The sequence below is a fragment of the Piliocolobus tephrosceles genome, chromosome 1, assembly GCF_002776525.5.
Source record: "Piliocolobus tephrosceles isolate RC106 chromosome 1, ASM277652v3, whole genome shotgun sequence".
Taxonomy (NCBI): domain Eukaryota; kingdom Metazoa; phylum Chordata; class Mammalia; order Primates; family Cercopithecidae; genus Piliocolobus; species Piliocolobus tephrosceles.
Window position 1 is genome coordinate 216,000,544 of NC_045434.1, and position 23,830 is coordinate 216,024,373.

The following is a 23,830-nucleotide window of genomic DNA, read 5'->3' on the forward strand; positions in this document are numbered from 1 at the left end:
AGCCATCCTTTACCGGGAGGCTCTTCCTGTGGCCGGGCATCGGTTCAGAAGCATGCCGTCATTTCGTGCCTGTCATCCTCCTGTGCAGGTCAGGATCCTGTGTACCCATTTTAAAGAGGAGGACACTGAGGTGCGTGGAGATGGAATAACTACCAGCTTATTCCCAGGTGGCGAGTGGGGGCGGGAGCGACAACCCTGTGCATCTGATGGCACCACCTGCTGTGGCCTCCGTGACCTCCTGCTTCTGAGGAGCGCTGCATTTTGTTGTGAAATGTTCTGTAGAATGCTGAGGGTGGAGTATGCTCCCAAATCGGGGATGCCTTGCAGTCACCGAGGTGCCGGGGCCAGTTCCCTCCTCCTGCCTCACCCCCTCTGACTTCAGCTCTCCATTTAGAGAGGCTTCGGACCTTCCTAAGGATCCGCGCTGCACGGGCCAGAAGCGGGGGCTTCCACCTCCCTACTCTGTCTCTGGGCTGCAGAATCCTGATCCCCGTAGAATTCCAGTCGCGTGGTAGGGCAGTCTTCGGAATGGATACGTCTCTGCCTTTCTCGGGATTACATTCATGCACCCTGAGGGCTTCCGTTGCAGCTGAAGTTGGGCAGCACTTGCATTTCAGCACATCCTGGCAGCTGTGTGTCCTGCCGCCTGTGCAGTTCACGATTCAGATGTGTTAGGGAGACTAGGAGCTCGTGGCTTTTTGGGGTCTGGAATACCTGTGCTGGTGGCTCCAAGGGCAGCCGACTGTGGGAGCCACGCGGCTCCGCCTTGGCCTGTCATCTGGGTGCGTCTCTTGTTGAGGCTGGGGATGCGCCCGGGGGACTAGTGGAACATAGCTCTTAAAGCCTCTGGAAAAATCTGCACCCTTGGACTTGGAGTTGCTGAAGAAGGGAATGCAGCAAGGACAGTGTGGGGTGGCCAGGGCACTTTGAGCTGTGAGGGTGATGCTGAAGCCCTCGCGCTGTCTGCGGAGCCTGCTGTCTGCAGCTGCTATGCCCTGTGCGGGCAGCAGAGGCCAGTGATGCCCCAGGAATGAATCCCTTCTGCCAAGCTGTTGAGCAGTGTGTTCTGTGCCAGGCAGTTTCCTCCATCTCCTTGGCATTCTCATACAGAGTAAAGATTTTGTTCCAGCTTAGTTAACTAGTTAACTTATTTAATTGTGTGTGCAAATGTGTGCGCGCATCCATGTACACAGTATCTGCTCACAAGTGTGGATGAAGCACAGAGTGCCCCCAGGAGTGGGCATTCATAGGCATGAGGGTGTGGCAGCATGTTTGCACCCTGTCTGCTAATTGCTCTGTCTACGCCCCCGTGGAAATAGAGGTTCATCAAACACCCTTTGCCCTTTTCAGGGGTGATTCCGAGACTTGGCAAAAATCTTTCTCTGGTTTTACTCATTGCCTGGGTTTTTCTGGTCTTTGCCTATCAGCAGTGGGTTGGGGGGATCTGCTTTGGGGTTGGTGAGCTGCCAGTAGCAGGGGACTGCATTTGGAGCGCCCATGGCTGTCCAGCCCTCACGTGGTAACGCATGGACGCTGCATACTTGGGTTTTGTGGAGTGCCCGTGTCACACATGACCCTGAGAGAAGGGGCTGTGGCATGACTTTGCAAACAACGATGTCCTGGAAAAGACTTGGAACGCAGAAGGCTTGTCTTGATCCAGAGCTGGGTGTTTTTTTCTTTTTTTCTCCTGCAAATGATGAATTATTTACATTGGGTCCATATGCAGGAGAGCAGTCCCCCAACACCTCTCAGCTCTGAGCTCAGAATTCCGTGTTCTCTGAGACCTTTCCTGGTGGAGAGGAATTGCCTTGCACTTCCTCTGAGCCAGCGAATCATTCATTCAACTTCTAAAAAAGTGTCTTTTAAAAAATAATCCTGGAGGCCACGGTCCTGTGCAGTTTCTCAGTTTTCTTTTTGAGGTGGACATACCTTTCCCTTGGATTCTTTCCTTAATGACTGTGGCCGGCATTGGGTGACAGGCTTCTTTTCCCTCCTTTATTTATTCGAGGGGAGTTACTGGGCAGGAATCCTGGTGGTTCTCCAGCAACAGCCTAAACCCCCATCAGGGGAATCTTTCCTCCCAGAGCCCACCAGCCCCAGTGTCACCAAAGCAGCAGGGCAGTCACCTGCCCTGGCAGAGGGATGCAGGTAATTGGGTTGTGCCCCTTCCCGTCATCACAGCCATGAGAAAGCCCCTCTTGAGTGGCTCTCACTCGTCAGAGCAATGAGCGCGCTATAATTTTCCGTCGAAAAGTGGACGCTGTCAAGGAATATCAGTGTAACCCACGTGAAACTCCTGTGAGCCCTTCCAGTGCCTGGATTCTTTGGCCTGGCTCTGGAGCTTAGAGGAAGCATTGGCTGCAGAGCCCGGCTGCTGCTCCTGTGCTCTTGCTGTTGCTCGGCAGAGGGCAGGCGTGTTCTGAACATCATCACAACAAAAGCAAGAAGCCAGCTTCATGTCCCAGTGAGCTGCTTCCACAGAGGGAGGCTCCATGGCTCTGGGAGGCCAACTCAGGCCCTGTGTGCCTGTCTGTCTGCAGCTGGGGAGAGCTGATTTCCTCTCTGGCACAATGGAAACCACTGCCGTGGTCTTGGAACCTGAAATGGAGATGAAAGAAAATGGTTTTTAGAAGGAGAAATGATTGGTCTCTGTGATGTTTCCAGGGTTTAATTATGCAGTGATTGAACTGCCAGTCATTTGGGGACAATGGAAAGCTGTAAGTTTGTCAGTTTTGTTGTTGTGTGTTCATAGCACTTTCTTTTCTTTTTTTAAGAGATAGGGTCTGACTGTGTTGCCCAGGCTGGAGTGCAATGGTACAGTCCTAGTTCATTGCAGCCTTGGACTCCTGGGCTCAAGTGATCCTCCCTCCTCAGCCTCCCAAGTAGCTGGGACTACAGGCATGCACCACCGCACCGAGCTCAATTTTTTTTATTTTGGTAGAGCTGGGGTTGGATATTTCTTGCTTTGGGTTGTAATCATGCTTGTTTACTTACTTTTCTAAGTAAGCCAAGGAGTTGCTCTTTGGATCAGAGGGAGAACTGGCTTTCACCATGGGCGTTGAGTTGAGGTAGCATGGGTTAGCATCCTGCTTCATCACTGATCCCTGTGGGACTTCAGGCAAGTGATTTAAACTCGATCCTAGAGGGTGAGGGATAAAAGACTACAAATTGAGGCCAGGTGCAGTGGCTCATGCCTGTAATCCCAGCACTTTGGGAGGCCGAGACGGGTGGATCACTTGAGGTCAGGAATTGGAGACCAGCCTGGCCAACAGGGTGAAACCCTGTCTCTACTAAAAATATAAAAAATAGCTGGGCGTGGTGGCACGCACCCATAATCCCAGCTACTTGGGAGGCTGAGGCTAGAGAATCGCCTGAGCTTGAGGGGGGTGGAGGTTGCAGTGAGCTGAGATTCGCGCCACTGCACTCCAGCCTGGGTGATAGGGCAAGACTCTGTCTCAAAAATAAACAAACAAACAAACAAACAAAAAATACCCTACGAATTGGGTTCAGTGTTTACTGCTCGGGTGATGGGTTCACCATAATCTCACAGATCACCACTAAAGAACTTCCTCATGTAACCGAATACCTGTTCCCCAAAAACCTATGAAAAAAAAAAAGAAATTAATTTGCAAGAAAAAAAACTCCTCCTGACTTCATTCATTTGCTCATGAGAGAGAGGAGTTTGCATCCCCTAAGTGCTGCTGGAGTATTAAGTCATGTGCTTTTCTGTAAGCAGGGACCCACTGGGCAGTAGTTTTTATTCAACAAATGTTGGTTAAGGGTCTTCTGCGTGCCAGGCTGTGTTTAGGAGCTGGACGTGCAGAGATGGATAAGATGGTGTATTATCCTTTCAGCCAGGATTAAAGTTTACATTTTTACTCCAAATGAGAGTTTCTCGACCTTGGCACTGCTGACATTGTGGGCTGGATAATTCGTGGGGCAGGAGGCTGTCCCTGTCCCTGTCATGATGCTTTGCTGTGGAAATGGACGGGCTCCCCTGATCCCTGCTGTCTTTGCGAGGTAGTGTCTGGGAAGCCGTCCGAACCTGCAGTGTGAGTCTGGGCCGGAGGGTAGGAACTGCATGAAGTCTCTGCATTATTTGCCTAGCTGAAGATGTCCTGTTAAAGGCTTATGAAAACAGTTTTTTGGAAGGGACTCATTCTGTTCCTGCTCAGCTCCTCTCTGGCCTTGCGGCCCAGCGTCGTCTGAGGAGCCCATGTCATGTAGGTGCCAGGTCGCGTGGCCGTGCTGTGGGGGGTGCCCAGCTGCAACCTCTTCATCCAGGCACATCAGCAGAGGCCCAATTCCACTCCATCACCGTGGGTGAAAAATGGAAACTTGGCCCCGAGGCAAAATGGTGTCTGTGGTTTTGAAGATGAAGGCATCAAGACAGGAGCATTTAAATGATTTAGTAATCTGTTTATGCTGTCAAGGAGGAAACTTGACCAGTGCAGATGAGTGAGCTGCGATGCAGGGGTGACAGAGAGTCTGTCTCCTCTGTCTCAAGTGGCTTTCCCCTGCAGGCGATTTGATGGGTTTGACTTAACCTTTTGATCGTGCAATTTCAGTTGATGCAGAGAATGTTCCTTTCCAAATGTATGGCAGTGGCGTTCCTTAAGTTTCCCTAGACTGAAGGACTTGTGTACAGGTGTTCCTCAGCTGGGTGCTGCCTGGCTGAGTAAGGCGAGAATTGGGGTGGTCAGGCACTCGTGACCTGGTCGAATGTGACTTTGCCGGGATGACCCAAGGGGTGCAGCCATGCGTCTCAGTTGCTCGTAGTTTTGTGTGCCCCTCCCTCATCTGTCCTTTATGAAGCCTTCGAGGCTCGAGCTTCTTGAAAGCTGACTTATGTTTTCCAGGTTCCTTATAATTCTTTAGCTTGGGGCTGTTCCCACACTGGAGGGTCAGTAAATGATTTTTGGAAAAGAGCATATGTACTTATCAATCAGTAATTGTACTGGTACAACCGTCTGAACTTTTCAAACACAGTGCACTTGGAGTGGCTGACTCTTCGGATTAAAGATGGATTCTTCAGATTCTAAGGTTGGATCAGCTGAGACAAGCAGCTCTGAGGCTCTGTTGCTGCTGCTGTTGTTTTTGGCCTCAGTGATTATTTTTAGTGGTAAACAGAAGGGAGAGGCATAGCCATAAACTTGTACTTGGGACATGCCCGTAGCCGCGGGTTCCACCCGGTTCAGGTGGAGTCATTTCAAGGTGACCTCTAGGCTGGCAGATTGTTGTTGCTCCGTATCAGAGTTGAAAATGTTTGTTTTATTGCCAAGAGAAAAAATGGGTAGTGTTCGTAAGACTGATATGCACAGGTATAAATAGGAAAGGTGAGATAATGTGCAGTGGGGCTTTTTAAAAGCAGTTCTTGAGTCTTGGAAACAAACATAAATCTCTCTTAGTCCAACCACCTGTCAGCTGTAAGTGGTCATTATTTCATCATATTGCAATAAAAGATAATAGAATAACGATTTATATCTCATGGCTGATGTTTTAATGCGTCTCTCTGTTATCCTGGGCTGACAATCTGTGATTACAGTAAACGTTTTCTCGGTGACACCATGGTAATGACTCGTTAATAGCAGGATTATTCCAAGTTTAAGTCATAGAGCAGAAGACCAGCCTTGGCTCTCCTTACCTCTTGCTGCCTTGGGGGGCGGGGCGGCCTCTGTGCTCAGCTAGTGACCTGTGCTTTGCCCCCCAGCTGGGGTGTTGCGGTATGGGTTATGGTTCAGCACCACTCCTGATGCCTGGGGATGAGCATTCCCTGTTGATTACCAAACTCAGTCGGTGGCTCTATCTTTGTCTACTGTGCTTATGGCATTCCTTTTTTTTTTTTTTTTTTTTTAAAGATAATGTTGCACTCTGTTGCCCAGGCTGGAGTGCAGTGGCATGATCTCGGCTTACAGCAACCTCTGCTTCCCAGGCTCAAGTGATTCTCCTGTCTCAGCCTCCTAAGTAGCTGGGACCACAGGTGTGTGCCAACATGCCTGGCTAATTTTTGTATTTTTGGTGGGGATGGGGTTTTGCTATGTTGCCCAGGTGATCTTGAACTCCTGAGCTCAAGTGATCCTCCTGCTTCGACCTCCCAAAAGGGCTGGGATTACAGGTGCGAGCCACCACCCCAGGCCCCTGAATTTTAAATAAAAACAACTGCATTGAATTTAATGCAATAGAAAAGCAGCAGCAGAGTGAAGGTGCTTTCATTCCCAAGTGGGAGCGCCCATATGAGATGCGGAGAGGGGCTTGAGTCTCCTGTGCTGTCTTCCCAGGCCCGCTCTCCCTGGGCCTGGCAGGAAGGCAGAAGCAGAGGCTGGCCATTTGCATGTTGGAAATGGAAAGGTGTGAGTGGAAAACCTTTTAAGATCAATTTGAATATCATCTACTTGACTTAGATCTTGAGAAATCCTTTAATAAAATGATCTCAAGGTGATTTTCGGCATAAAAAGGCTTGAGTCTTTTGGGCTCTGAACTGGGGATAATTACTTAGCACCTAAAGAAATACAAGGAGTCTTCTTGTTAATAGTTTAAATACAGTTAGTTCAGATGGAACTCAAAATGGTTATGCACGAAGCAACACTGGGAAGGTGTGTTGTCCGTGTTGAGTGTCAGGCGATGCTGGGAGCGGGAGTTGATCAGCACACATGTGTGTTTGTAGTGGTGGATGTGTTATGTCTTGGGCTGATCTAACTGTGGTCCTACCTGGTGTCCCCCTGCAGGGTTGGGTGCATAGCCGCTCTAGCCCCTTTCTGCTGTAGTGGACCTGGGGTCTGTTGGTGTTTCTTGTGGTGGAATTCCTAGGGGATGGAAAGTTCCTGGAGCAGAAGCAGCAGACGTCCGATGTCCTGGATGTTGGGTGCTCTGGAATAAAGAGCTCTGACACCAATGTTCGAGTCTGAGGGAGTTACCTCAGTGTGCCCGCTTCCCTGGCATCCTGCAGGGATACGGTGCACCACATGAGGGCATGGTAGAGGGTTCCAGATGCTGTGGCACGTGTAGGAAGGCGGTCTCGGGGGTGGGGACAGCACCCGTGTCCTCTTTGTGTGTGTCCTGATCACTCAGACCGTCTTCTGGCTTCTGTTCTGCAGCCCTTGTATTTTCACACATCCTTAAACCACCCTCATATCGTGGCTGTGGTGGAAGTGGTCGCTGAGGGCAAGAAACGGGATGGGACCCTCCAGACATCGTCCTGTGGATTTGGAATTCTTCGGATCTTCAGCAACCAACCGAACTCCCCTACTTCTGCTTCCCAGGACAAAAGGTACCTGCCTTGTTTCTACAACCGGGGGTTTGCCAGTGTCTGTCGGTGTTTTTTTGTTTTTTTGTTTTTTTTTTTTGAGATGGAGTCTCACTCTGTCGCCCAGGTTGGAGTGCGGCAGCATGATCTCGGCTCACTGCAAGCTCCACCTCCTGGGTTTACGCCATTCTCCTGCCTCAGCCTCCCGAGTAGCTGGGACTACAGGCGCCCGCCACCACGCCTGGCTAATTTTTTGTATTTTTTTTTTTTTTTTAGTAGAGACGGGGTTTCACCATGTTAGCCAGATGGTCTCGATCTCTTGACCTCGTGATCTGCCTGCCTCGGCCTCCCAAAGTGCTGGGATTACAGGCGTGAACCACCGTGCCCGGCCTTTCTTTTGAGACAGAGTGTCATCTGTCAACCAGGCTTGAGTTCAGTGGTGTAATCTCAGCTCACTGCAACCTCCACCTCCTGGGTTCGAGTGATTCTTGTGTCTCAGCCTCCCAAGTAGCTGGGATTACAGGTGCCACGCCTGGCTGATTTTTGTATTTTTATAGAGATGGGGTTTTGTCATGTTGGCCAGGGTGGTCTCGAACTTCTGACCTCAAGTGATGCACCTGCTACCATACCCAGCTGATTTTTGTACTTTTAGTAGAGACGGGGTTTTGCGCCTGGCCAAATTCCAGCATCTTTCTATGGTGGTGTAACTCCTCGTCTTATGGTGGCAGTAGAAAGCCGTTCATTTGTCATCTAAAGTTGTGTGTCCATAATAGCATAGTGTGGGATGTTTCTTGCTTGGGGGTTTGCCTTTTTTTTTTTTTTTCTTCGAGACAGGGTCTTGCTCTGTCACCCAGGCTGTAGTGCATGGTGCAATCTTGGCTCACTGCAACCTCCACTTCCAGGCTCAAGCAATTCCTGTGCGTCACCCTCCCAAGTAGCTGGGATTACAGGTGTGTGCCACTACGCCTGGCTAAGTTTTGTATTGTTAGTGGACACGGGGTCTCTCTATGTTGCCCAGGCTGGTCTTGAACTCCTGGGCTCAAGAGATCTGCTTGCCTCAGCCACCCAAAGTATTGGGATTACAGACGTGAGCCACTGCGTCCGACTGGGTTTGCCGTTTCTAAGTGACTTAAGGAATTGTTCTTTAGGCCGGAGTAAGGGCTGGCTTTGGCCACGAGTGATGAATTTGAGGTAAATCCTACTCTAGCACTGATTCTCTGTGGGACTTTAGGCAAGTGATTTGAGCTCTTGGGTCCTGAATTTATTCATCTGTATATGAGGGGTAATGATAATGCATATCTCGTAAGTTCTGCTTGAATATTGAGCGATGTGGTTTTCACAGGTACCTGGCGGACAGTAGGTGTTCATTCAGCACGTGCTAGCTGAGTGTCTGCCGCGTGCCAGGCTCTGTGTAGGAGCCCATACGGGTGGATAGGCTGGCACATCATCCTTTCAGCCAGGGTTAAAGCCTACATGTTTACTCCAAATCAGGGTTTATCAAGCTTGGCACCACTGACTTTGGAATGGATGAGTCTTTGCTGTCATGGGGCTGTCCTCGGTGCTGTAGGATATTTAGCAGCATCCCTGGCAACCCACTAGATGCCAGGGCACCCCTCCCTGCCCCCTGGCCCAGTTATGACAAACGAAAAAAAAAAGTCTCCAGACATTGTCACATGTGCCCTAGGGAGCAGAATCATCACTGGTTGAGAAGCACTGCTCCAGACATACAGCTGTGGAACTTCCTCAGAGGTTGTCTTTCTTGAGACATTTCAGAGTTTTATACATTTCCGTGGTGTTTTCTAGGAAAGCTCCTCGGTTCTCAGGCTGCCTTGGGTTGGGGCTACATGTGTGCCAGAGATGCTTGACCATGAGCACCAAGGGCTTGGGGAGTGGAGCTGCTGCTGCTGCTGGCCTCGGCTGCCTCTGCCTTCCACAGAGGATGGGACTGGCAGCGTTTAGAAAGCTCTGGTGGGCTTGGTGGTGGCCGAGGCCTCCATGTGCTTTCCTTCTGAGAAGTGTGCATGTGGCTGACGAGTGTTCTCTGGGTCCTGTCTTCCAGGTTGCAGCTGTACCATGGCACCCCCAGAGCCCTCCTGCACCCGCTTCTCCAGGACCCCACAGAGCGTAAGAGCCAGGCCTGGCCTTGGCAGCACTCGCTGCTCTTGTGCCGTCCCTGAGTGTTCCCTACCTTTAGCTCTGAATGGGATCTTTCTCAGTGTAAACCACTGTCTGCTTAGCTAATTTGTCTGAGAGGTTTGGGGCAGATGTTTTGTGGCCTTGGACTTCTGGCAGAAAGTAAAGAACTGAAACACCGGCCCTGAGGGAGGGCATTGCTTTGTGGGAATGAGCACAGGAGGGCCTGTGAGAGCCTCCGGAGGGAGGGGAACAGCTCTGCTCACCAGATGGAGTAGTAGCTCTCCGTCACCAGCCACTGACTGTCTGAAACCTCTGACCGCACAGTCATTGGTTATCTCCAGCATGGCAAGGCCCCATGGCTGAGAGGCCGCCTTAGAGCAGAGCAGGGTTTGGTGGGGAGCTTCCTGCTGTTCCTCTGTGACCAGCCGTTCCCAGGCAGCCAGAGGGAGCCATTTGGAAGGAATGGGGATGACGGTCTGCTCTGCTGCTGCCTGCCTGGAGGATGACAGGAAGGGTGTGTGGTGGGAGGGGTAGGGGTGGCTAGAAGGACATCAGGGAGGTTCAGAGCACAGAGGCTGTGCTTGCCCAGCAGTTGGGAGAGTGTGGGTGGGGAAGAGTGGCTGGAGGTGGATCTGATGGGGAGGGTGACTTTCTGTCTCTTCGAGGTGAGATGCTGCCTAGATTCCTCGAAGGGGATGCCACGTGTGCCTCATGGCTTATGTCAAAAGTCAAACCTGGCCGGACACCGTGACTCAGGCTTGTAATTTCAGCACTTTAGGTGGCTGAGGCAGGTGGATCACTTGAGCTCTCAGGAGTTTGAAACCAGTCTGGGCAACATAGTAAGACCCTGTCTGTATAGAAAATACAAAAACTTAGCCAGGTGTAGTGGTATGTGCTTGTAGTTACAGCTACTTAGGAGGCTGAGGTGGGAGAATCACTTCGTCCAGGAGGCAGAGATTACAGTGAGGTGAGATTGCACCACTGCACTCCAGCCTGGGTGACAGTGAGACGCTGTCTCAAAAATAAAACAAAACAAAACATCAAACCCACTCCCTTTGTCCCTCACAGGTCTTGGTGACAGTCTCGTGATAGGAGATGTCAGCTGAAGAGTGATGAGGTTCCTGAGACTGTAAAGGAGAGCTTTGTTTCTCATAAAGGGCTGCAGCCTGCAGGTGGCCTTTCTGATAGGCTGGGAAGTGTAGCCTCCAGCCAGAAGCCAGAAACAGACCCTTTGAGAGAGGGGCAGAGGGAAGAGGAATTTCTGCTGAGTGGGGGCTGAGTCTGCTTATTTTAATAAACCCAGGAGGAGTCATGCGTGTTTACGAGAGAAGCTTGCATGTGCGTGGCTGAGTCCCATGCTGCTTCGTGGGACATGTGTTCAAAACATGGCACTAGCAGGACCCAAGGGGGAAGTTCTCGGCCCCTGACGTCAAAAGGCGAAGCAGAGAACACGAAAGCCCTCCCTGCATGCCTTCCGTGGACTATCCAGAAGAGGGGCAGTGGCAGGCGATCAGTGGCCAGCAGCAGCGGTGGAGTCTCTAGAAGGGCTGGTTCCAGTCCTGAGGGAAGAAAGGCTAATGGTGGTTAGCTTAGGCTTGAGCATATGGAGGCCTGTCTGGTTCCCCTCCTGTCACCCCCGGAATTCAGTTTTCAAGGCCGCTGTGGAGTCCTCTAGACCAAGAGGAGGTCCCTTCACTCCCCTGGGAGCTCAGGATTTTATTTTTAGTTTGCTGAGAACAACCAGTCAGGAACTTCATTTCATTGCTAAAGATTGACTTTTAGGTTATTTTTCAACTGAATTTAATTATTCATATGCCAGGATTTTCTCTTTCGGAAGCATCCTTAGAACAAAGTAGACAGCCACCATGTTCGCTCCACGTCCACAGTCCGCACGACTGGGTCGGGCCGGGAGGGTGGGACTCCAGGCACGCCGACGCAGATCATAATGTGCTCTTCCAGGCATGACTTGTACAGAACACGCAGCAGTCTTCTCTTGGAGAGTGGACGTTAGCATTATAATGATATGCTAATAGTCTAAAGGCAGCTGGGGCTCACCCGTTCTAGTTTGCATCAGTTTCATGGGGCTCTTTCTCTGGTATTTGGTCAGAAACTCTGGTGGCATCCTTGCCATCTGGTTCCTTTAAAGCAGCTGTACCCATAGATAAAGGGACTGAAGGAAAACAGTGAGAAAAAGGAACTTTTGCTGTTATTTCATCAGGGCTGCCCTGGTAACAGACCCTTCCCGGGTCTTTTTACGGACACAGAAGCTAATGCGAATATCCGGTATTGCATCTGATGCTTGACCTCTTCTTACTCACTGTTCCACGCCTTGCTTTCTTCCCTTACAATTTGTCTAGAAGAATGTTTTCTATCAGTACACAAAAAGCACTCATTCTTTTTACAGCTCTGTGGTATTTCGTGGAATCGATATTTCATGATTGATTGAATAGATCTCCTTACCGACCCTTAGGCGTTTCTGTAAGAAAAGGTGGGGCCAGGCGTGGTGGCTCACGCCTGTAATCCTAGCATTTGGGGAGGCCGAGGCAGGCAGATCACCTGAAGTCAGGAGTTTGAGACCAGCCTGGTCAACATGGCAAAACCCTGTCTCTACTAAAAACACAGAAATTTGCCGGGTGTGAGGGCGAACGCCTGCAATCCCAGCACCTGGGGAGGCTGAGGCAGGAGAATCGCTTGAACTCAGGAGGCGGAGGTTGCAGTGAGCCAAGACCATGCCACTGCACTCCAGCCTGGGTTACAGCGAGATTCCATCTCAAAAAAAAAAAAAAAAGGTTGGAAACCCCGTTGCAGTGGGCGTCCGCCCTTCCCTTGAGTGTATGCGTGAACTCGTAGGGCATACTCCTGAAGCGGGTGGCTGGGTCTGAGGTCTGAGCATTTGGAGTCTTCCCCTATTTCTCCTGTGTGTCCTCCTGGAGGGGTTGTGACTCCTGACCATACACCAGGGTCAAATGCCTTTAGCAGTATTTTAAATTTTAAAGTAAGCAGATTCCATGTTTGAAGTGCTTAGATACTAAAACAATACAGTTTTTCACCAATTTCTTTCTTTTCTTTTTCTTTTTTTGAGATGGAGTCTCTCTCTGTCACCCGGGCTGGATTGCAGTGGTGTCATCTCGGCTCACTGCAACCTCTGCTTCCCGGGTTCAAGCGATTCTTCTGCCTCAGCATCCCAAGTAGCTGGGATTACAGGCGTGCGCCACCATGCAGGTAATTTTTGTATTTTTAGTAGAGACAGGGTCTCACCATGTTGGTCAGGCTGGTCTCTAACTCCTGACCTCGGGTGATCCACCTGTGCTGGAATTACAGGTGTGAGCCACCGTGGTGGACCTAGTTTTTCACTAACATCTTTTTCTAATAACACACTAGTTCATATTTAGCTCTTTCTTTTTTGTTTTTGGAGACGGAGTCTTGCTCTGTCGCCCAGGCGGGAGTGCAGTGGCCGGATCTCAGCTCACTGCAAGCTCCACCTCCTGGGTTCACACCACTCTCCTGCCTCAGCCTCCCGAGTAGCTGGGACTACAGGCACCCACCACCTCGCCCGGCTCGTTTTTTGTATTTTTTTTAGTAGAGATGGGGTTTCATCGGTTAGCCAGGATGGTCTCGATCTCCTGACCTCGTGATCCGCCCATCTCGGCCTCCCAAAGTACTGGGATTACAGGCTTGAGCCACCGCGCCCGACCTGCTCTTTATGAAATCAGAAAATGAATGAGCTGAACTTGTGACTCTCCGTAGCTGTCCCTGGCCCGGCCACAGCCGGGACTTGAGCCGCCTGAGACCACGTGCATGCCCTGTGCCTTGGGAAGTGGTAGACTTCCTGTCACTGGAGAAAATCAGGCCTGAGCAAGATTGGCCATTTGGTGGGAATGTGAAGAGGGCAGCCCAGGCCCAGTGTTTTGGGGGTGTGCCTCTCCCCACACCCTCATTTCTGGGGATGCTATTCCTTCCACCGTCAGGGCCTGCCCCCACTGCAGTGCAGCTACACTCCTCCTGGGTGTGATTTCTCCCGGGGCTTTCCTTCATGCCCTTTTTTCTCCTTGCGTTTCCCCTTGTGTTTTACCCACACCTGTCCCGTGATTTGGATCCAGTTCTCCCGTACGTTATGGGTATCCGCGTGTTTGGTCTTAGCCGTCACCCCAGGAAAGTGGCACCTCCCTGAGGACAAGGCTCCATCTCTGATGCTGCTGACCTCCCTCCAGTGCTGCCCTGCTCCTTTTGGGGCTTGGTGGATACAAGTGCTGACACGCAAAGGCAGGCAGGCAGGCCTCGGGTCAGGGTGTCCTCCAGGCCCCTCCGATGGCAGGGACCAGCGAGACCTGGGGAAACCACACAGCCCGTGCCTGTCTGTGCTCTCAGGAGACTGAGGGAAGTAGTGGGTGGGAGAGATTTTATGCTGGATTAAAAACTGCACCTCCAGGCCAGGCGTGGTGTCTTATGCCTGTAATCCCAGCACTTTGGGAGGCCAAAGTGGGAGGATCACTTGAGCGCAGGAGTTTGAGGCTCCAGGGAGCTATGATTACACCACTGCTCTCCAGCTTGGGCAAACAGAGCGAGACCCTGTCTCTAAAAACAAAAACAACAAAAATAAAGAAAAATCAAAAAAAATGTTTAAATTGTAACTTTCCCAGAGAAGGTTATTGAAGACCAATGCCTTTTTTTTTTTTTTTTTTTTTTGGAGAGTCTCACTCTGTTGCCCAGGCTGGAGTGCAGTGGCGGGATCTCAGCTCACTGCAAGCTCCGCCTCCCGGGTTTACGCCATTCTCCTGCCTCAGCCTCCCGAGTAGCTGGGACTACAGGCGCCCGCCACCTTGCCCCGCTAGTTTTTTCTCTTTTTGTATTTTTAGTAGAGACGGGGTTTCACCGTGTTAGCCAGGATGGTCTCGATCTCTTGACCTCGTGATCCGCCCGTCTCAGCCTCCCAAAGTGCTGGGATTACAGGCTTGAGCCACCGCGCCCGGCCAGACCAATGCCTTTCACTTTGAGGCTGAACAGAGCACTACTACACTCTCCCTAGAAAAGTCCCTTTCCTGTTTGTGGCATTTCTAACATTCTCTGTTTATTGGCTGGTTTGACTGGAAGTGCCTTTACTTTCAGCTATCAATTGATCACATTGGTGTTTTCTTCCCCAGAAAACAAACACATGACCCTCATTGAGAACTGCAGCCTGCAGTACACGCTGAAGCCACATCCGGCCCTGGAGCCCGCATTCCACCTTCTTCCTGAGAACCTTCTGGTGTCTGGTCTGCAACAGATCCCTGGCCTGCTTCCAGCTCATGGAGAATCTGGTAAGGGCATCTTTGATTCTCTCCACTTGGTGAGTCGAGTCTGTCCTAGTTCACAGTGAAACCTTGAAGGCACTGGGCTCTTCCGGGGGCAGCGTGGGCCGAGTGCCCCTCTGCAGCTCAGCAGCACAGCCTGGCGGGGGATTGTAGGGGGTGGCAGAGGAGGATGGAATGGCAGTCTAGTTTCCGTTTCCCTCCTAAATAGTGTCTCACATCCTTCGAGTCATTTCTGGCTTCTTTTGTCGGGACAATGCTTTCGTAAGAGACAGAGTTCAAGTCTGTGTGACCATAGCCAGGAAGACCACTGTGGCTGGATCTCACCCATATGGCATCACATCAGTGACCTGATGGTGATGATGATAATTAAGGTAAAATAAGGATAACATATTTTACATTAGCCCTTTGACCATCTTAGCCCTTTTAAAATGGCCAGTTCAGTGGCAATAAGTACATTCACATTGTTGTGCAGCCACCAGCACCATCCATCCCCAAGCTTTTTGCTGTTTCCTGGCTGAAGCCCCTTCCCATTCAACACGGACTCCCTATTCCCTACTCCCCCAGCCCCTGGCAGCCACCCTTCGCTTTTTGTCTTCATGATTTCAATGACTCTAAGGACCTCATAGGGCTGGGATTGTGTCCGGAATTGGTTCCTTTTGGTGGGTTTTTGGTCTCGCTGACTTCAAGAATGAAGCCGCAGACCCTCGCGGCAGTTCTTAAAGATGGTGTGTCTGGAGTTTGTTCCTTCCGATGTTCAGATGTGTCTGGAGTTTGTTCCTTCTGGTGGGTTCGTGGTCTTGCTGACTTCAGGAGTGAAGCCACAGACCTTCGCAGGGAGTGTTACAGCTCTTAAAGGTGGTGCGTCCAGAGTTGTTCTTTCCTCCTGGTGGGTTCGTGGTCTCACTGACTTCAGGAGTGAAGCCGCAGACCTTCACAGGGAGTGTTACAGCTCTTAAAGGTGGTGCGTCCAGGGTTGTTCGTTCCTCCTGGTGGGGGTTGGTGGTCTCGCTGGCTTCAGGAGTGAAACTGCAGACCTTCGCGTTGAGTGTTACAGCTCATAAAGGTAGTGTAAACCCAAAGAGTGAGCAGCAGCAAGATTTATTGGAAGAGCGAAGGAACAAAGCTTCCACAGCGTGGAAGGGGACCTGAACAGGTTGCTGCTGCTGGCTCAGTTGGCCTGCTTTTATTCCCTTATTTGGCCCCATTCACATCCTGCTGATTGGTCCATTTTACAAAGTGCTGATTAGTCCATTTTACAGAGTGCTGATTGGTCCATTTTACAGAGTGCTGATTGGTGCATTTACAATCCTTTAGCTAGACACAGAGAGCTGATTGGTGCATTTACAATCCTTTAGCTAGACACAGAAGTTCTCCAAGTCCCCACCCGATTAGCTAGACACAGAGCACTGATTGCTGTGTTTACAAACTTTTAGCTAAACACAGAGTGCTGATTGGTGTGTTTACAATCCTTTAGCTAGACAGAAAAGTTCTCCAAGTCCCCACCTGACCCAGAATCCCAGCCAGTTTCACCTCTCAGGATCATGCAGTCCTTGTCCTTCAGTGGCTGGCATTCTTTAGGAAGAGAGGGGAATTGCTCTGTTAGTTCATCCTAAGAGTGAAATGTCTTCAAGGTTCTGAGCAGAATGTTTTCGAGGTTCATCCATGTTATAGCATGTGTCCCAGTCTCCTTCCTTTTCATCTTAAGGCTGAATGATATTCCGGTCTATGGATGGACCATGTTCTGCCGATTGTTTCAGCAGTTAACGCTTGAGTTGCTTCCACCTTCTGGCTGCTGTGAACATGGGTGTGCAGTGACTTGAGGAGTTTTGGAAACTGAAATTCATGTTAAAGGACAAGGGCTCTGTCTTGGTGTGGTTTTCAGAAGTTGAATCTCTGGTGGTGGAATTGGGTCGACCCCAGCAGCCATGGGAGTGTTGGGGGTGTGCTCTACTGTAGGAATCTACTGGGTGGTCCTCATGGCCTGGGCCCATGCTTCTTCCAGGCACTTCTGGAGGCTTCTGTGTGGTTTTCTTGAGGAGTCCAGGAGAAGGAACACCCCAGCCTCATTCTACCTGTCATGTACTGGAGATTTCCGGGCACCACCAGAACCTTGGGTGTCTTGGGTGACTGACTCCCTGCTGGGTTCCCGAAAGAGCAGGATTTGACCTTGTGTGTGAGGGGTGGGGACCGAGAGCAGTGCTGTGCTGAGAGTTTGCCTCATTCTGGACCCTGAAGGAAAGGATGCTGCTCGGCTCCAGCACGGGTCCCTGGTTGTCGGCGATGACAGCCCTGTGCGTTGCACAGGCATTCTGGTTAGTGCCAGGGTGTAGATGTTATTAGCTGAGTTAATTAATTTCTTGGATGGATCTATTGTGGACATCATCACTGTGAAGTCACTGTTTTTCCAGCATTCCAGGGAGGAGAGGTTGAGAAATGAGAAGGGAGGAAGGAACTCTGAACAGGAGCAGCAAGTGTGGGACCCCAGTCTGGGTCTGTCTGGCTCACTGAGCTGTAAGTGCTCTCCACACCCACTTTGGGGTGTCTTATTACCCCTGTAATCTGCCTGCAATCCTCTGAAAGGAAGAAGGAGATAGAGGGAAGGCATCGTTGTCACTGCTGTTGAGTTGAGCCAAGAGAACATGAAAACCTGTGTCTGGCTCTGAGACCTGGGCTGTAGCTTATCCTTCTGGCCCCTGCTCTGCTGGCCAGGGAGGGCCTTGTAGGCCCTGCTGTGAGATGTAGCCTAGTTGATACTGATCTTCAGGACAAGCTGTGAGACGTCACCTGGTGGATAGTGATCTTTAGGACTAGCTGTGAGACATGACCTGGTGGATACTGATCTTCAGGACTAGCTGTGAGATGTTGCCTGGTGGATACTGATCTTCAGGACTAGCGGTGTGCTGCTTTCGAGTCGGCTGTGTGGGTCTTACTGCCTGGGATCATGGAGCGGGAGGGGTAGTCATCACTTTGTGACTTGCCCATGGGTGTCGGTAGAACTGCAGACCAACAGAAATAGCTGCAGGTCACTGTGGACTGGCTCAGCCTCATGACTAGGACTGCAAATGAGAAGCTGTGGTGCCCCAAGAGGACAGGCCCGGTTTTGTTCCTAGTGTCTTATGTCCAGCTGGGGCCAAGGGGGCCACGAGATGGGAGATAGAGTTTTGGATTAAAGAGCATGAGCCTAGGGTGCATGATTCCTGCTCCTCATTCTTAAAGGCCACGCTTCGGGAGAGGCCTGGCCCGTTGGCCTCAAGTTGGCCTTCCAGGTATGGAGCAGCCGGCCCGTCACCAGGGCGCTGAATGAATGCAGGCAGTGCCTAGAACATTGCAAAATGAAAGACATTTTATGCTGCTGGTGTTGAAAATCGAGTGAGCAGAGGATCTGAGGGCAGGGCAAGCACACACCATGGTGTCTGGGGGGAGGGAGGGAGGTGGACTGACCGACTCCACCAGGTGAGGGCCGCACACACCCTTTGGAGAGAAAGGACAGGTATCTGGGCAACACCTGCCACACCCCTGCCGCCCCTGCCCCCACTCCCAGAGTTGTTTTAGGAGAGAAACACAGTTTGCCCAGCCTTTCTGTTGTGTTTGGGGTGCCAGTGCTGTGTGGGCCCTGAGACTACTTTCTTTTTATTTTACTTCTTAAACTTTTAAAATTAGTTATATAATGACAGCCAGATTCTTCTCTAATTCTTTTCTTTGAGACAGGGTCTGGCTCTGTTGTTCAAGCTGGAGTGCAGTGGCACAATCTTGGTTCACTGCACACCGTGCCTCCCACCCCCAAGTCATTCTCCCACCTCAGCCTCCTGAGTAGTAAGGACTATAGGCGTGCGCCACCATGCCTGGCTTTTTTTTTTTTTTTTGAGACAGTCTTGCTCTGTTGCCCAGGCAGGAGTGCAGTGGCACAATCTCAGCTCACTACAACCTCCGCCTTCCAGGTTCAAGCGATCCTCCTCCCTCAGCCTCCCGAGTAGCTGGGATTACATGCGTTAGCCACCATGCCCGGCTAAGTTTTATATTTTTAGTAGAGATGGGGTTTCACTACGTTGGCCAGGCTGGTCTTGAACTCCTGACCTCAGGTGATCCACCCACCTCGGCCTCCCAAAGTGCTGGAATTATAGGCATGAGGCATGGCGCCTGGCCTCCAGCTAATTTTTGTATGTTTTGTAGAGACAGGGCTTCTCCATGTTGCCCAGGCTGGTCTCGAACTCCTGAGCTCAAGCATCAAGGAATCCACCCACCTTGGCCCCCCAGAGTGCTGGGATTACAGACCTGTGCCACTGTGCCTGGTCTTGAGGCTGGTTTCTGACGGCTGTTCCTGGCCAGTGCCAACATAGCTTGTGTGTTGTGTGCCCCTTTTATACAATGCTAAGTACCATTTTAAAACCACAAAGTTCATGTGTATTCAATACATTTAATAAAAACAGAAAGTCTTCCCTTCTAGTCTAACTCTGTGGAGAAAACCAGTGCTCATAACTTGATGTATACTTTTTATCTATTCACTAATTCGTTCATTTATTCATTGATTTATTTAACAAATATTTATCGAGTAGACACTGTGAAGCAGGCCCTGGGCTAGGTGCTGAGGATGTTCCTTTGCACTCTTAGGAGACAGGTCATCGATCTCTCTTGAATGGATCTTGGTAGTGGCAGACCTCAAATCTCACCACAGTCACCAAAGGCAATAGAAGGTGTTTTGGAATAAACCTGGACTAGCTCAAAGTCATTTTCATTCCTACTTAAATCATTCCTAAATTTAGTTTGCATTCTCCTGCCACTGTTACAGTGTTTTTGTTTTTTGAGGTGCATTCTGGTGAATTAAATATCCTTAGCAGAAGAGCTGTGTCCCCAGGAGGCTGTGGTCTGTGGGAGCCTGTTAGGGCCTAGGGGAATCTTGGGCTCTCCAATGGATGTTAGTGGGAAGGGGGTTCTTGCTTGTGAAGCATTTGTTGGCAACCCCTATTTTCTCTGTAGTGTGCTTGTAGGGGTCCCAGAATAAAACGGATTGTTGTAGAGTGGGGTGTGTTTTTCCTTAGGATCAATGCTGTTATTGGGAATTCCATTCCTAGCCAGAGACTTGGCAGCAGATACATTAACGGTGGGTCTAGCTCAGAGCGTGAAGGGCAGGGGTCACTTCTGCCATGGTGGGGTTCGTGTCTGTCTTGGCCGCTGCTGTTGGTTGGTTGGTTGAATGAGTGAGTGAAAGGATGAATGCTTTCAGATAGTAAAAGGATGCTTGTTGGGTTATGCTGGAGGCTGACAGACCTGTGGCGGGTGTGTGTTCCACGTCTAGCCACGATGTGAGCTCGGGGCAGGTTTCCCAGCCTCTCCAATTCTTCGCTTTTGTTTTTCCTTTATAAAATGGGCACAATAATAGGGCCTGCTCATAAAGATGTATTTGGGAGGCCGGGCGCAGTGGCTCAAGCCTGTAATCCCAGTACTTTGGGAGGCCGAGATGGGCGGATCACGAGGTCAGGAGATCGAGACCATCCTGGCTAACACGGTGAAACCCCCGTCTCTACTAAAAAATACAAAAAACTAGCCGGGCGAGGTGGCGGGCGCCTGTAGTCCCAGCTACTCGGGAGGCTGAGGCAGGAGAATGGCGTAAAACCTGGGAGGCGGAGCTTGCAGTGAGCTAAGATCTGGTCACTGCACTCCAGCCCGGGCGACAGAGCGAGACTCTGTCTCAAAAAAAAAAAGATGTATTTGGGGAGAAAATGAGATGGATTGGTAAAGCACTAGCGTCTTCATCATGAAAGTTGTGTCTTAAATTCAGCCCAGATCCAAGCCTCCTACAGTAGAGCGTCCTGGGAGGTCTGATCTGTTTGCCCTTTGCTAGCCCTTCAGATGTGCGAAGGCAGCATTCAGCACCAGGCCCAGCTGTGTTTTTGTCCAGGCCTGCCATCTCGAAGGTCACAAAGTAACTTGGTGGCTGAGCCAGGCTTGGGCTTAGGTGCTTTATTCCAGAGCCCATGATGCTTGCAAGACATGGCCTGCCAAGCCGGCTGAATGAGGATACCCAGGCTTGTCTGGCTTCCCTGGGCCCTCCGGGATCTGGAAGGTTCTACTCACTGCAGATGTAGCTTCTCAGTCTGGCTGTCCTGGCAGGAACCCATCTTTCCTCCCCTAATGACTTCCCGTGCGTGGGACTTGCATCTTCAGCTCTCTGTGCAGACCAGAGTCACAACTATTGGAATGGCCATTGGGCCTGGGGGTGCGTGTGCACCTTGGTCATGGGGTGGCCACACAGAACCTGCTTCCTTCCCAGCCTGGGCCACTTCCAGGAGCACCGACTTCTGTCCCCTCCCAGATGCCTAGTGACCCTGATCCCTCCACTGAGTTGCCGCCTCTTGAGATGGGGCACCCATGGCACACAAGTGATCCTTCCTAAAGGAAGTTGGTCTGGTAAATGGCCTTTGTCCTCTGTTATTTTAGTTTATGTCATCCCCCCACCCCAGCTTTTTGAAACATTCTATTAAAATTTTTCTTGGCACACTGTAATTGTATATATTTGTGGGGAACAGTTTGATGTTTCAGTACACGTATGTGTTGTAGAGTGATCAAATGAGAGTACTAGCGTGATCGTGATCTCCCACACTCATCGTTTCTGTGTGGTCAGGACGTTCAGAAGCTGCTTTTCTAGCTCTGTTGTGTTTTACGGTAACTTACTGGTAACCATCATTACCCTGCTGTGCAAGAACAGCAGAATTTTGATTGTAACTTGTACCATGACCCCTTGACAACCTCTCCCTCCCCTCCTCAGTCTCTGGTAACCACTGTTCTGTGCTCTGCTTCTATGGTACCAACTCTTTTTTTTGAGCTCCCACATATGAGTGAGATCATGTGGCATCTGTCTTTCTGTGCTTGGCTTATTCCACTTAACCTTGATGTCTGCTAGGTCCATCCATGTTGTGTTGTTGCAAGTGACAGGACTCCATTCTTTTTCGTGGCTGTGTAAGTACTCCATTGTGTAGATACACTACTTTTCTTTATGCATTCATCCATTGATGCACACTTAGATTGATTCTGTGTCTCCACTCTTGTGAATGGTGCTGCAGTAAACATGGGAGTGGCGGTATCGCTTTGACATACTGATTTCATTTCCTTTGGATATTGTATACTCAGTAGTAGGGTGCTGGATTATATGGGAATTCTATTTTCAGCTTTTTGAGGAACCTCTGGCTGGTTTTCCATAGTGACGGTTCTAATTGACAGTCCCACCCGCAGTGTGTAGGTGTTCCCTTTTCCCCACGTCCTCACCAGCACTGATTTTATCTCCCTTTTCCCCACGTCCTCACCAGCACTGATTTTATCTTTTTGGGGTGGCCATTCTCACTGAAATGAAGTGGTATCTCATTGTGGTTTTAGTTTTTGTTTCCCTGATGACTAGTGAGGCTGAGCATTGTTTCATGTGCCTACAGGCTATTTGAATGTCTTCTTTTGAGAAATGTCTATTAAGGCCCTTTGTCCATTTTAAAATGAAGCTACTAGTTTTTGTGTGTGTGTGTGTGCTGTTGAGTTGCTTAAATTCCTTACGTATTCTGGATATTAACCCCTTGTTAGATACATAGTTTACAAATATTTTCTCCCGTTGTGCAGGTTATCTCTTCACTCAGTTAATTGTTTCCTTTGTTGCGTAAGACCTTTTTATTTTGATATAATCGATTGGTTTCTTTTTGCTTTTGTTGCCTGTGCTTTTCCGGTTTTATTAAAATAAAAGTCCTTACACAGCCCAATGTTACTTTAAAAATCCTTACTCAGCCCAGTGTTATGAAGCACTTCTTCCATTTTCTTCTAGTATTTTCATAGTTTCAGGTTTTCAGTTTAAGTCTTCAATCTATTTTGAGTTGACTTTTACAAATGGTGAGAGGTAGGGCATCTCATCTCATTCTTCTGCATGTGGGTGTCCAGTTTGTCCAGCGCCATTTATTGAAGAGACTGTCTTTTTCCCAGTGTGTATTCTTGGCACCTCTTTAAAAGTCAGTTGGCTGTAGGTGCATGAATTTATTTCTGGAATCTCTATTCTGTTCCATTGGACAAACCTAATGTGAGTTTGTGATAGGGACAATATAGAAAACTATAAAGAAAATAATCTACAATTACTGCCTGCAGATACACATGTATACATGTAAGTGCACATACTTTTAGATACCATTGCTATCAAATGGAATAACATAGTTTTATATGTTACTATTCTTTTCACTTATATTATGATTATTTCTCAGTTTATCAAATAATCTTTGACAGTGTGATTTTTTGTTCTTATTCAGCCTGAGTGAATAATAGGTTAATGAACATTCCCCTATTGAACATTTGGTTTCGATTTTTCTCTATCATAATAAAGTTTCGGTGAATATTCTTGCACATAAATCCTTGCTTCTGTGTTTGATTATTTTCTCTGAATAGGTTCAAAAAGTAGAATTACCGGGGCAGAAAGTGGTATTTTAAAGGTTTTGACGCACTCGAAGGCAAAGGCGATACTGACTCATAACCTTTCGCAGGATAGGAGAGTGTTCTGTTGACGGCAGTTTCATCAGCATTGAGTGTTACCTTGGTGTTTTCTTTTTTTTTTTTCAACTTTGGAATTAGCTTTTAAAAATCTGCATATCTACATGAGTAAAAGATCATTAAAATATAGGAAGAGATGGAGCTAGGACCAGAAGAAGATGACAGGGTTGGGGAAGGAAGGGGCAGAGTCCACGAGTGTGTGTAGATTGGGAAGCGGTTGGCTGCTTCCTCCTCCTGGGTGAGCCTTTGCTCTAGAGCCAGTGGAGAAGGCTCCACAGGCAGCCCTGGGTCCTTCCCTCTCTCAGCCAAGGTTTTTCATGGGCCTGCTCTGCACCGGACCCTGAGCTGGGTCCCTGGGGCCACTGTCCCCTGGATGGGACCCTTTTCTTGTGGTGCTGTTCAGGCTGTATTTTGCTGGTTGCCTTGACAGGCTCCTGCCTGCTCAGTGTGTTTGCAGATGGTTCAAGGTAACACAGTAAAGTAAGGAGCGGCGTGGCTGGCCGCGTTCCTGCTGGAGAGAGAGGAGGAAGCCATGCAGGGCAGCAGGCTGCAGGGCTGCACATGTCACTTTGCGTTCTCCAATCTGTGTTCTTTGAGTTGTCGAATTATAAAAACTGTTCCTGGGCCGGGTGCGGTGGCTCACGCCTGTAAT

General features: G+C 49.7%; 1 protein-coding gene across 3 annotated transcripts in view; it reads left to right on the top strand.

Annotated features, from left to right (window-relative positions):
- Positions 1-23,830, top strand: part of NPHP4 (nephrocystin 4) — a 138,029-nt gene that overhangs the window by 18,482 nt on the left and 95,717 nt on the right. For 2 of the 3 annotated variants that reach the window (XM_023215199.2, XM_023215200.2), the window contains exons 4-6: positions 7,095-7,267; positions 9,303-9,367; positions 14,521-14,676. In XM_023215199.2, coding sequence (XP_023070967.1) covers positions 7,095-7,267; positions 9,303-9,367; positions 14,521-14,676 — 394 coding nt within the window. The remainder of the gene's footprint in view (positions 1-7,094; positions 7,268-9,302; positions 9,368-14,520; positions 14,677-23,830) is intronic. The other variant, XM_023215201.1, reaches the window with a different exon arrangement.